The sequence below is a fragment of the Numida meleagris genome, chromosome 4 (assembly GCF_002078875.1).
Source record: "Numida meleagris isolate 19003 breed g44 Domestic line chromosome 4, NumMel1.0, whole genome shotgun sequence".
Classification (NCBI taxonomy): domain Eukaryota; kingdom Metazoa; phylum Chordata; class Aves; order Galliformes; family Numididae; genus Numida; species Numida meleagris.
This window is the reverse complement of record NC_034412.1, coordinates 977,625-989,832: the sequence shown is the minus strand read 5'-3', so window position 1 is coordinate 989,832 and position 12,208 is coordinate 977,625. Positions and strand designations below refer to the sequence as shown.

Genomic DNA, 12,208 nt, shown 5'->3' with positions numbered 1-12,208 from the left:
AGGAGGGAAGCTGCAGAGTGTGTGTGGTATGATGCAGTGGGTGCCTGAAACGTTTCTCTTCCAGCTTGGCCCTAGCAGCAGGCCAGCAGGTAGACCTGCTCTCTGGGTTCATGTTTGCAGTAGTGCATCCTCACATAAATATCCCATACATTGACCTTGCTGTGCTTGATTCTTTCCCATCAGAAAGCAGGGAAGGCAACATCCAAATGTAGCACGTCAGATGATGATGAAAATCAGCAAAACTCTTCTGGAAAGGAAGCAGGGCAGCTCCACAGGTGAGCTAAGCATCACCACAGTTTTTCAGCTCAGTTGGATTAATAACAGCATGTTGTTGTTATTAATATGTATATGTCACAGCCTAAGTCTGTTTTTATGAGCAAGGCATTTATGACACCTCTGTTGGGGTATATTTTGCTGTGGCTGCTGTAGCCTGATATTTTGAATGTGTAGACTTTCATAGGTTGCAAATAGCAATTACCCTTAAACTGAAAAGAAATGCGGTAGTAATACTTTCCTAATGGAAAAATGCCAATCTACATTTTGCATGCTGTAAATAGCTCTCAAAGAAAACTGCTTAGCCTAAATAGGGGTACATCACAGCCCTGTCAGCTTTATTACATCTGAGAATGCAAAGAAAAAGCAATCAAAAAAGCACCATGGAGAATGCATTTGCTGTCACCGAGAAGTTCCTTTTACAGAGGCAGCTCAAAGCTGTCTGCCTTTGTTTGGTCTAGAGAAACCATTGTTGGGCCATTTCATTATGGTGCAAACAAAAAAATGTTGTTTGTGCATTATGACTTGAAGGTAGAAGGGGAACACTCATCTTGAAGACTGCTCAGAACCCTCTCTAAGGAGACTAGCCCCACACAGTTCCCTGCTTACTGCACCTTGCTTTGCTGCTTTTGCTGTTTGTTTTCTTGCTGATGAAAAGTAAAGGGAATTCAAATATGCCTTAAATATTGAAAAACTCCTGCTTTGTTTTCTGTATTACATATAACTCAGTAGACTGACTCGTCGAAGGAAAACTGTGAAGCTGTGCCGAGCTCTGTCTGACCTAGTGGTGTACACGAACTCTGTGGCAGCCCAGGATATAGTAGATGATGGTAAGTAGATGTCTGCAGTTTGTTCAGAGCACTCGCGTCTGGGATTTTGCAGGAGAAAAGACCCTACCAATTAGTATGAACTCTTGCTTGGCTTTCCTTGCAATTCTTGAAACTTGAGAGTGGAACAGAGGGCACTCCTGAAAGAGGAAACTGGTGCCCTTCAGTTAAACTATGTATGATTTGAGTATGACAAGACTATCACTGTAAGCTTGGACTAACTCTGATCTTCCCCTTGATTAATACCAGTGTAGCTGAGGTCTGAGTTCAGGCCTCCATGCCCTGGAATTGCTTTGTAACTTGTCTGTTGATTAACAATGCATTCAGGATCTACAGGGAATGTGCTGTCATTCAGTGAAACAAGAGCCCACCAAGCAGTGCAGCAGAAGGCTGAACAGTTCATGCTTTACAACCAGAAACAGCTTACAAGGGTCTATCCATCAGCGTATCGGATTGACTCCAGCAATTTCAATCCTTTACCTTACTGGAATGTTGGTTGCCAGTTAGGTGGGTGTTGCATGAGAATCTTATTTCTCACTTCTTGTATTTGTGCTATGTAAATGCGATCTTTATCAGTGACACTCAAGTCTTCTCATTTATTTAACAGTGGCACTAAACTACCAGTCTGAGGGACGTATGATGCAATTAAATGAAGCAAAATTTAGGGTAAATGGCAACTGTGGTTATGTCCTCAAACCTCAGCAGATGTGCAAAGGTAATGTCCCGCTATACATATATTACTAAAGTAATAATAAGTATAAAGGTAACTAAGAAATGTCAGAGGCAATCTGGGTGTTTGAAGCTGGCTGAAGAGCTCAACCCTAGCTGCTTGTTCTTGTTAACATCCATGCAGGTGTGCAAGAAATGTGAAGAATGCTGATCTGAGTTATAACTATTGGGCATTTGTAAGGCTACGATGTTATAGAAGAAATTTTTTTTTGAGGGAGTCTTATTCTTGCAAAACCCTCCTATTAGCATATATTTGTTTGTTTTTACAGTGGGATGGAATGTATGGTTTGGGGGCTAGGGGGAGTATCTTTTATTTAGTGTATCTATCCTTACACTTGCTTTCATTGCTTGCCAACTTTTAGGCTCATTCAACCCCTATTCTTCTGATCCGCTTCCTGCTAGTCCTAAGAAGCAGCTCATTCTGAAAATCATCAGTGGACAGCAGCTGCCTAAGCCTCCTGACTCAATGTTAGGAGACAGAGGAGAGGTAAAGCTCTCTGACACCAACAAATGCTCTTATGGCTGGTCCTAGAATGACGTGGCAGCCTCTGACTCAAAGAATTTTTCTTAAAATCCACCAATAACTGTCGGTTATTGTCAAGCTTTCAGTCACCAATACTAGCATTTTCCACAGAGTCTGTGTCCTATACATGATGTTTAAGAAGTAATTTGTTTTGTATTTTGACCGTGACTTCACTTTTTTTGAAAATGACTCTGAGTTGGCCATGGTTCTTGAGACTGCAAACCATACACCGCTGCAGTTCGTGAAGCCATGTTGCATGATCTTGCTGCTTGGAAATTCACATGAGGCAAAAGTTATTGAAGTCTCACAGGAATTTAAATTAATTCTTTGCATGAGTTTCCTTAAGAATTGACCTTCCCTTATATACTTGGCTTGCTTTTAAAGTATTTTTCTTTCTAAAAATAGATAATAGATCCCTTTGTTGAGGTGGAAATTATTGGGTTACCCGTTGACTGCTGTAAAGATCAGACCAGGGTGGTTGATGACAATGGTAAGATAATCGACTGATTTCCTCTTCTTAAAGTAAAATATGAAGTAATTACAAATGATTCATTATGTCTTATTGCTTTGTAAACTGCAAAGCTTCTTATCTGATGAAATCAAATGATTTTCTTCTAAATTAATTCTGCTTTCTAAGCAGAATTTCTGGTGCAGTAGACGTAAGTGAGAACAGCTTTACCACAATATCTATCTCCTGGATTGTTTTTAAATCTCCTTTAGGCAGAATTTCCAAATATTTTGATGTATAAAATATGTGTATAATTTCAAATGAAATGAAAACAAACCATGACCTAAGCAAATTTACTGCCACCTCAGCCGTTATGGGAAGGAGGGAAAGGACAGAGTGGGATAGGCTGCTGTAGCAGGGGAGGTGGCTGTTAGTTTCTGTGGGCAGTTGCAATATCGTGGGGGGGGGGGGGGGGGGGGTGGAAGAGAATAATTCCTTTTTTGTGTTTGTCTTTAGCCTACCACAGTTCTGCAAAACAGCAGGCTGCCTTGCTGTGTCAGCTACACAACCAGAACCATTTTTTGGTAAAAGCTGCCTAGGAGATGGATCTCTCGCTCTCCATTATTTCTATAATCTCCATTATTTCTATAATGGAGACTGAGAGATCCTAGATGTAGATAAGCAATGTGTAAATGAGTGTTCATTTGCATATTTGATCTATTTGTTTTTCACGCCTCTTGCTATAATTCATGAAAATTGAGACCAGCGCTTGCTGTGACTGTGTTTCTGAAACTTTCTGCTCCGTTTGTTTTACAGGATTTAATCCCGTTTGGGAGGAAACGCTCACTTTTACCATCCACATGCCTGAAATAGCTTTGGTTCGATTTCTTGTTTGGGATCACGACCCTATTGGGCGAGACTTTGTTGGACAAAGAACGCTGGCCTTTAGCAGCCTTGTACCTGGTTAGTCCCACGTGCTTTTCTGGAATTAGATGTTTAAACAAAGGTCGGATGGCTTTGAATTGCAAGTTTAGAACTAGGTATCAGTATAGTATGTATGCCTAAATCTCTAAAACTTCATGTATGAATTTGGACAGTTCTGGAATGTTAGGGTCATGCATTCGCTGTTGCTTTGAGTTTGGGTGACTGTGATTTTGGAAATTTCTGCTGTCTTTATCTTGGGGCAGTTTGTACTGCGAGACTTGAAAAACTCGTAAGGACATACTAGGTTTCATTTAAGACAGCAGGTATATATGTTCCACTTCTATGGGCACACATTGCCAGTTGTCCATAAAATACATACTGCTGACTGGGATGCAATATGTTAATTTCTGTAGGTTATCGGCACGTGTATTTAGAAGGACTGACTGAAGCCTCCATATTTGTTCACATAACCATTAATGAAATCTATGGAAAGGTAGGTGTATTTGTGAATGTATGTATTTTATGACTTTTTGTTTTAATTCTTCTGATAAAAATGAATTTCAATGTTTCGTACAGTTTACAATGCGTTTTGTATGTAGTGTCTAGCTAACTGCAGCTGATCAGTAGTGAAGTTCAAAGAAATCATTCAGTTCATACAGGGATGGAATGAGTTGAGGACTGTAACTACACCAGGACACGGCATTTGAAAAACTGTTTACAGGAGCTAATTTGTCATAAATCTTTTAGGTTTTAGTGCATACATCTTGTTGCTTTTCTGAAAGATTACTTATTTTAAAGCCTGTTTTTAAAATGAAAGCAAAAGCACAGTGCTTTTTCTCTGCTTTAAGTGCCTTCATGAGCAGCTTACGGGAGGTCAGTGGAGAAGTTGAGGCCATGCTCAACAGGCTACTAAAATAAAATGGACCTTTTTAGTGATTGAAAAATAATAATAAATTAAGGGTATAGATGAAAAGGATGTTAATCCTCAGTCTTTCTCCCTCTTGAGAGCAGATGCAGAGAATGTTATGTCAAAGCTATTTCTGACCAGCAGCTTTTTGTCTGTTCTGGAGCACTGTTGTTATTTCTGTACGTAAAATCACAGCTCTGCAAGCACACAAGGGAGTCTCAGTTGAACACAGAGAGAAGATAACATAGGCAGGGCCCAGGGGCTGAGATTTGGTGCAGTCCAGATCCTCACTTAACTCCATTACCTTTATCCGCACTGATCCCATTAGGTGACTGAATGATCTAGTGATGGCTCTTTAAACCACTTAGATGTGTGTCTGTGCACGAAGAGAAGCTTTTAGTGTTCCAGGTAGTCTTCATCACTACTGAATCTGTGTTAAAAGAGTAGTAGCAGTAAACAGCTTGGGTCTGCAGCATATTAGGTAGATATGTACACATCTGTACCATGTACAGTTTTGGTTATTGTCTGGAGGGGAGCCCGTTTGTCTATTGCTCTTGGCTCACGTGCTTTTCAAAGCAAAATAGCAAAGAGTAGCTTTGTAGTGAAGATAAATGTTAATAAAAGAAGGTGGAAAAAATCCTCAGTGAGATTTGATATCTTGTATAACTTGATCTATCATCTAACGCTTGCCTTAATGATGGACTACATTATAGTTTCTAAGGTATAAACGGGCTGAATCTACACTGCCATCTTTGTAAATAAGGATGTCTGGTCAAGTTTCTATGAGAGGCTGACATTGTACTAATAAATAGTTATAAATAATTTGCTGTAGAGAGTTATATTTACAGTTCGTGTATTATTTACCTTAATTGCTTGTATCGTGGTCTTGAAAACACTAGCCAAATGTGTTTGCATTTTTTGCCTTTCAGTGGAGCCCCTTAATCCTCAATCCCAGTTACACAATATTGCACTTTCTAGGAGCCACAAAGGTAGACTTCATTAGCATGCACTTTGCTGTTGCTGGGCACAGATTTTCGAATGGTTCCTAATCGCATGATCTGTAACTACCAAGCTACATCATTCTTCATTCAAACTCTGAAACATTTGAGTATTGCTTTGATGATGCCCATGCATAAAACTTCAAATTAATGTCTAGCCTGTCACTGCTGTACATTTCTTACAGTATTGTCATCTCTGATTAGGAGACTTTGAGCAAACCTCTCTTGTAATTGTGGCAGGCTGCCATCCTAATGAGGAGAAACACAGACATGCATGAATTCATGGAGACCTATGCTGATAGTTCCTTGGTCAGAGTAGATGTGAATTGCTTGGTGTGAATTTTTGCTTTGCTGCGTTTTAACTTTGTATTCATCATTCATAAATGCTCAGAAAGCAGCCTTTTCCACTGCACCCTTCTATAGTAGTCTGAACACGCTTGAAACCCTGGTTATTCTTGTCCTTTCAGAATAAACAACTGATAGGATTCAGAGGGCTGTTTAACAAGAACCCTAAGCACAGTTCTGCTGAAACCAGCGGTCACTACGTACGGAAACGCTCTATTGGTGACCGAATTCTCCGGCGCACGGCCAGTGCACCAGCAAAAGGTAGAAAGAAAAGTAAAATGGGCTTTCTGGAAGCTTCTGAAATTAAAGACAGTGCATCTGAGCCAGCAGACCTGAAGGACAAAGAAGGAGTTGTAAGGCGTACGAGCCGGAGTTTGCAAGCACGTCCTGCTTCTATGCCAGTGGACAAATTCCTTCTTGTAGGACTGCCATGCACAGAGGATGAAACTACTCAAGATGCCAAAGGAAAAGAAAATGCATCTGGTAAGAGATTTCCAAAATTAATTCCGGTGCAATAAGTTGAAATAGTCTATTAAGAGGTTGGTTATGCAGTTCATATACAAGTAGTTTTGTTCAACTTATTTAAGAGTTACTGGGCAAAATGATATATGCTTGAGATTCTGGCATTTTATTCTCCTCAAATTCTCTGATAAGCGGAATGCTCTCAGTTGGGGTGACAGTGGGAAGCTGTCTACAAACCAGGCAAATGAATTACAATTATTTTAGAAGTGATCTTGAAAGAACGCTTTCCAAATTCTGTTGCGAGAAAGAAAAATTGGTTCTTCCTTTAAGAACTCATGTTCAATTAGCCTTCACCAATTTCTGATTTGCTGTTGTCAATTTGCTCATGAAAGGTTGCTGGCATGGTGGTTTTTTTCTTCCCATTTTCGAGGAGGAAGAATATCATGCAGCATGTGGTTTTGGTTGCAAAATATGTAAAGACCAATGCAGACTTTCAAAAGTCACTTAGAAGAGTGACAGTAGGTCAGACTTTGTACATAGCTGTCCTTATAAAGTAACTGAATTGAGTAACTGAGTTTAAATGGAAAGTACTAAGGATAATATCTTAGTCTTGCATTGTTGATGCACAAGTCAGTTCTTAAGATGATAGCTTTTTTCCAAAGTCTTTTCAGCAGCACTAGTGTGGGTTTTGAAAGCCATTCCCCTGACCCTGGATAAGCATGTGAAGCTGCTACAGCTCATTCCTATCAATGGTTGTAAGCATTATTTACAAATTTCTTCCTACAGATGGTTTAGGTAAAGACAGAAAATTGATTTGAAAGAAACTTCCACGCTTTTTTTGGAAGCTATGGGTATTCTCTTACAGGAAAATAACACAAGCTCTGGTGAGGTGACCTAAAATTCTGCTTCCTGCCCATTGGAGTGTCTGTATGGCTTGCTCCATAACTCCCATAGAGGAGGACTGGCCTCCTCAGACATAAAGAAATGAGACACAAAGATGAAATCCTAGATGGAGGCCTCTGCTGTAGCTGCAGGACCTTCTCTCTTCTCTGTGCCAAAGGGCCACAGCCCATTTTTGGAAGAAGAACTTACCTTCAGCCTTGATGAGAAAAGGTGTGACACAGCTTCACACACAGGCAGAATGAGGCTTGGGTGTTCTCCTAAAGAAACTACAGTGCAAATAGTTCAGACTGGGAGCCAGCTTCACCCTCATGGAGGTTACCAGCCAAATGGAGTGCTCGATATTTCAGCACACAGTGAAGAATGGAGAGGGCTGGCTGTCCGGCAGAGATCTTTCTTGCTTAAACGCTGTGGCTAAACATATCTCTACAGACTTGGTTGTGCAAAGTGAACAGTGTGATGCCCACTTTCTCCTCTGTTCTTTGTAGGTAAAAAAAAAATAAGCTGTGTATCTGTTACATTCTTATGTAGGCACACCGATAGGCTTGAGGAACTTTTCAAATTTTGGAGATCAGCCCTTAGTACCAGGCTTATTGAAGTTATCTCTAACAGGGGTTTTCAGACAATGTTACTGAATTATCAGGGCTTCTCTTGTTTCTTCCTAGGGTGCCTGATTTCTAGTGAATGTAAAGAAGAGTATATGTTATAACAGATTTATTGCTTAATTAAAAGCTTCAAAGCTAAGAGTGAGTCATGGAGCTGGGATTTGTCAGATAAAGACATAGGAAGATTTGGTGGAGAAAATCTTATATACTTCCACAGAATTCAAACTCTTGCTCTCTTACAAATGCAGTATGCCAGTTGAAGCTCAAAAATTAAATCTTTAAATTTTAATCTCGTACAATAACTATATGTAAAGAACAGTGTCTGGAGTCCAGCTACTTGATGCTTTATACTCAGAGCTCTTTTAAGCATGCATCTTGTTTCAAAGTATTATGTTTTTTTTTAACAGAGCTGTTTTGTTCTGTCTTTATTGCCATGCTTCTTTGTAGTACAAATCTGAATAGGAACACAGCTGAAGGTAATGCCACGTGCGAGCGATGATATGGTACCTCATTAACATTATTTGCAACAAATATTACATCACGTGCTTGATGTAATAGACATTCAGAGGAAGCTTCAGTGAAGTGCCTGCAGTTGTATTTTTCCATGTATTCATATCACACAGATAATTTGGGCTAAGCCTGCGCAACACCATAACAGTTCTGTCACAACTGTACCTAATTTTACGTTCTCCATTTGTCTGTCTAAGGACAAAGTAGTTGTTAATAAGCAAAGCACAAAATGTTGTATGCAACTAACGTCTTTCTTATTTAATTTAGCCAACAGTGATGGTGATAAAAATGAGAAGGAAACAAACTTGAAAGAATCTGTTTTCACGTGTTCTGAGAAAACTGCAAGTAGTTCAAATTTGGCATCTCCCTTGAAAAAGGAGAGTGCCCAGAAGGAAACTACAGCTGATTTTTCCCTAATATCACCTCTCCAGGAACAACCTGAACATTTAGTTGTTGTAAGTGGCGTAACCGAAACAAATCACCTCATAGGCAACCAGGAAAGTCATCTTCCTCTTGAAACCGTGCCTGTAATTCGAGACTCTGGCTTTGAGCTTGGCACAGAAAAAATCCAGGACAAGAACTGTGCAGGCAATAAAGGGGAAGATGACACGAACAGGTCTAAGGAGGAGAAAATAACTCCCGTCAGGACTTGCCTTCGTGAAAAAGCAGAGGAAGGTGAAAATCTCAAATACGACATCATCCAGAAAAGCACAGTGGCATGCCTTTCTCTGACAGGTATTTCTTCTGCCGTCTGCTCTGATGTTCCTGATTTACATTCCTCTTTAACCATGCAAGACAGCGACATTTCCCGCCTTATAGACCAAGTTTCTTTGGTGAATGAGAGCGAGATGGACAGCGCTGTCTCAGCTCTGATCGGCCAGCTGGATGTCAGCGATGACCAAGCCAACCTCACCCCGGTCCCGAGCCTCCCCGGCGCTGGCAGCCAGACCTTCAGTGCTGTGGCCACTCACACACTTACCGCAGAGCTTAGCACTCCCCAGAGAACTGACTTCATTACCACAAAATCCAACAAGTCCCCGTTATTTTCAACTCCAGACGCTACCGTGTTCTCCAGCCCTGAGACTGCAGAGTATTCTGTGTACACAATTATCCACGAGGCAACTCTTACACCAGGTTCTGAATATAAGACCCACAGTGGATTAGTTTGCAAGAAGAAGTCAAAGAGTGTAGAAAATAACTTGCCTAGCTCTTTTTGTTCTTCACCTTTCTCTTTGCTGAGTGCAAATCCCAAAAGAAAATGCGAAACAAGCTGGGAAGCCCCCAGGTCTGCCAGTTCTTTTGCTTCCAGTAGCCTCATCTTTGAGGAGATGCTTGTGGACCCTCCCATGGGTGAGAATTCGGAATGCAGCAGTCTCGTAGAGTTAGATGGGGATTCTCAAGATCTCTTGGTGACTGCGTGTGCATACAAAAGGGAAGATGTGAGCCAGCTGGCTTCCCCTTTAAAACTGAGGCAGCAGCAGGACAGCAGGTGCTGTGGGGAGAGGACCTTTGGGCTCTGTGCCGCTGCCCTGGACTGCTCGGATAACTTCAGGACTGCGGGAAGTAAGCTCCCTTTTCCAGCCTGTGAAAATGTTGGTTTTCTACATCATCATCGTGCAGATAAACAGAAAGATTTGATGTGTGCCTCCAAGAGGTCCCAACTCGACGTACACTCACCAGTGCTCAGGAGTGCGTTGGCTTTCCCACCCTCCCCAGCCATCAAACAGACCAGCCCTTGCAAATCCAAGAGTCTTGGTGACTTGACATCGGAAGATATTTCCTGCAATTTTGAAAGTAAGTATCAATACATAAGTAGGAGCTTTATCACATCTGGCATGAGAGACAAGAAGCTCGCCGCCATGAAGACGATGAGACCGCACTCTACGGATGCTTTGACAGAACAGCTGAGAAAGCTGCTGTCCCTGGACCAGGACGACAGCCACCAGATGCTGTATTCCAGGCAGCTCGGTGAAGACTGCCCGAAGGCGCTGGTCAGAAAGCTGTCGTCCAGGAGCCAGAGCAGAGTGCGGAACATCGCCAGTCGTGCCAAGGAGAGGCAGGAGGCCAGCAAGCAAAAATCTTCCAACGCGGGCAGCATAGCAGGGGTCGTCCTTCGGAACAAGCCTTCGGTGTCTCCTCACGTCGTCAACAGGCACTCGACGGGCTCCTACATAGCCAGGTACCTGGGCAGCTTCCCCGAGGAGGCAGCGGAGGGCCGGGGCCTGCCCGAGGGCACGTGTGCCGCCTGGCCCCACGGCTGCGCTGAGCGGCTGTGTGCGCGCAGCCCCCTCCTGCAGCTGGAGCCCGACGGCGACGAGAAGCCCGAAATCTATTTCCTGCTGAGGCTGTAGGTTGGATGGATGCACGCACGTCTTCAACGTTTACAAACCATTTCGTTGAAATGAAGGATTTTTTGAAAGAAACGCTGTTTTGAGGCTTTAAATTATTTAGAAATGCAATTTGGGGCTGGTGGTCCAGTCGCAATTTAATGTTCCTTTTCCTGTCAGAACTTATGTACATAAAACCATATTCCATCCGTATGTACGTATTACTTTAATTTAGCAGTTACCAAGGAAGTAGGCTGGGGTCTAGCTGCACGCAATAAGCATTTGTAGCATTTTGTATTCGTAATGCATGGCTCAAGGGCATGACGTTGCAATGAATGCAACAGTATTTTTGTGTTTTCCTGAAGTCCTGCTGTTTGAGAACACGGTTCTAGCGATCGCTTTTGGCCTTCCATGCGAATACAGCGTGTAATGCTTTCTGTTCTTGTTGATGGCTCTGGGCTCTGACTGCTGAGCTAGGGCTGCCCCCCCCCAGCAGCAGACCCCGAGCATCGCTTCCACTTGGCTTTGTGCCCAAATGTGAATAGTAATCTCACACGTTTCCTTGTTTGGACTGTGATTCTACGACAAACGATTTGTACGGTTAGGATTAGCCCAGATTTGTCAGGAGTGCATAGATCTATCTTCTGCCCACTCTGTGAAGCACGACGACTGTTGTGTTCTATTTTTGTCAGTGTGTGGAATGCTCATTTCAAGACCGAGTGGGATGTGGGAGTAGAAAACATAATTTCTGCATATTTTCTGTATTTTTGCTATGGTTGTGTTTGTAGCAGATTGGTTTTCTGTATATTTGTAATTTTATTGCTCAAGTGTTGATAGTCGGTGATATTTAAAGCTGATATAGTAGAGTAACTATTTTGACTGTCCTTCATCTTTTTCTATGAATGTTGAAAGTGAATTGAGTGAGTAATCTCAAACACCCGGAGCTTCCCTGTAGGGAACAACATAGCTTTATTTTGGTTTAAAGATATTCTTTGCCTTTGCTGTAAGTTTTTTCTTATATGTAAAAGATGTACCTTTACCTCTTTCTTTTGTAATGCAGAGTATTATTGTTCTCGAGAACACCATTAAAATAGATTTTTAAGCACGTGGTTACACATTTACTGAAATGTAGTGAATGCAATGACAGTGAAGCTGACAGCAGTTAGTGGTTGCAGACATCTGTCTTCTCATGAGCTTGCTGTAAACTTTCAGAAAGGGAAAAAATCTGTAATTTTGCAAAAGTGTTCAGTCTCAAAACTTCTATTTGGATGGGAGGTTATATTCAGGAATGGCTTTGGTCCTTAAATACGTGTCTTCAGTGCATGAAAAATGCCTGACCTCACAAAGGGTGAGTATTGGAGAGTCCTTAAAATCTTGGAGAGCAAGAGGTGTCACATCTTGCTTTTTTTTTTTTTTTACAATTATGTATC

General features: G+C 41.7%; 1 protein-coding gene across 14 annotated transcripts in view; it reads left to right on the top strand.

Moving 5' to 3' along the window:
- PLCH1 (phospholipase C eta 1) overlaps window positions 1-12,208 on the top strand; it is an 85,692-nt gene that overhangs the window by 51,693 nt on the left and 21,791 nt on the right. For 7 of the 14 annotated variants that reach the window (XR_002438139.1, XR_002438138.1, XR_002438137.1 and 4 more), the window contains exons 15-23: window positions 184-275; window positions 1,003-1,103; window positions 1,428-1,607; window positions 1,708-1,815; window positions 2,192-2,316; window positions 2,758-2,842; window positions 3,617-3,763; window positions 4,138-4,217; window positions 6,097-6,457. Coding sequence is in view for 7 of the 14 variants with exons in the window: in XM_021395188.1 (XP_021250863.1) it covers window positions 184-275; window positions 1,003-1,103; window positions 1,428-1,607; window positions 1,708-1,815; window positions 2,192-2,316; window positions 2,758-2,842; window positions 3,617-3,763; window positions 4,138-4,217; window positions 6,097-6,457; window positions 8,719-10,802 (3,363 nt within the window). In the remaining 7 variants the exon portion in view is untranslated. Of the gene's footprint in view, window positions 1-183; window positions 276-1,002; window positions 1,104-1,427; window positions 1,608-1,707; window positions 1,816-2,191; window positions 2,317-2,757; window positions 2,843-3,616; window positions 3,764-4,137; window positions 4,218-6,096; window positions 6,458-8,718; window positions 11,892-12,208 lie in introns of those variants that run through there. The other 7 variants (XM_021395188.1, XM_021395183.1, XM_021395186.1 and 4 more) reach the window with 2 other exon arrangements.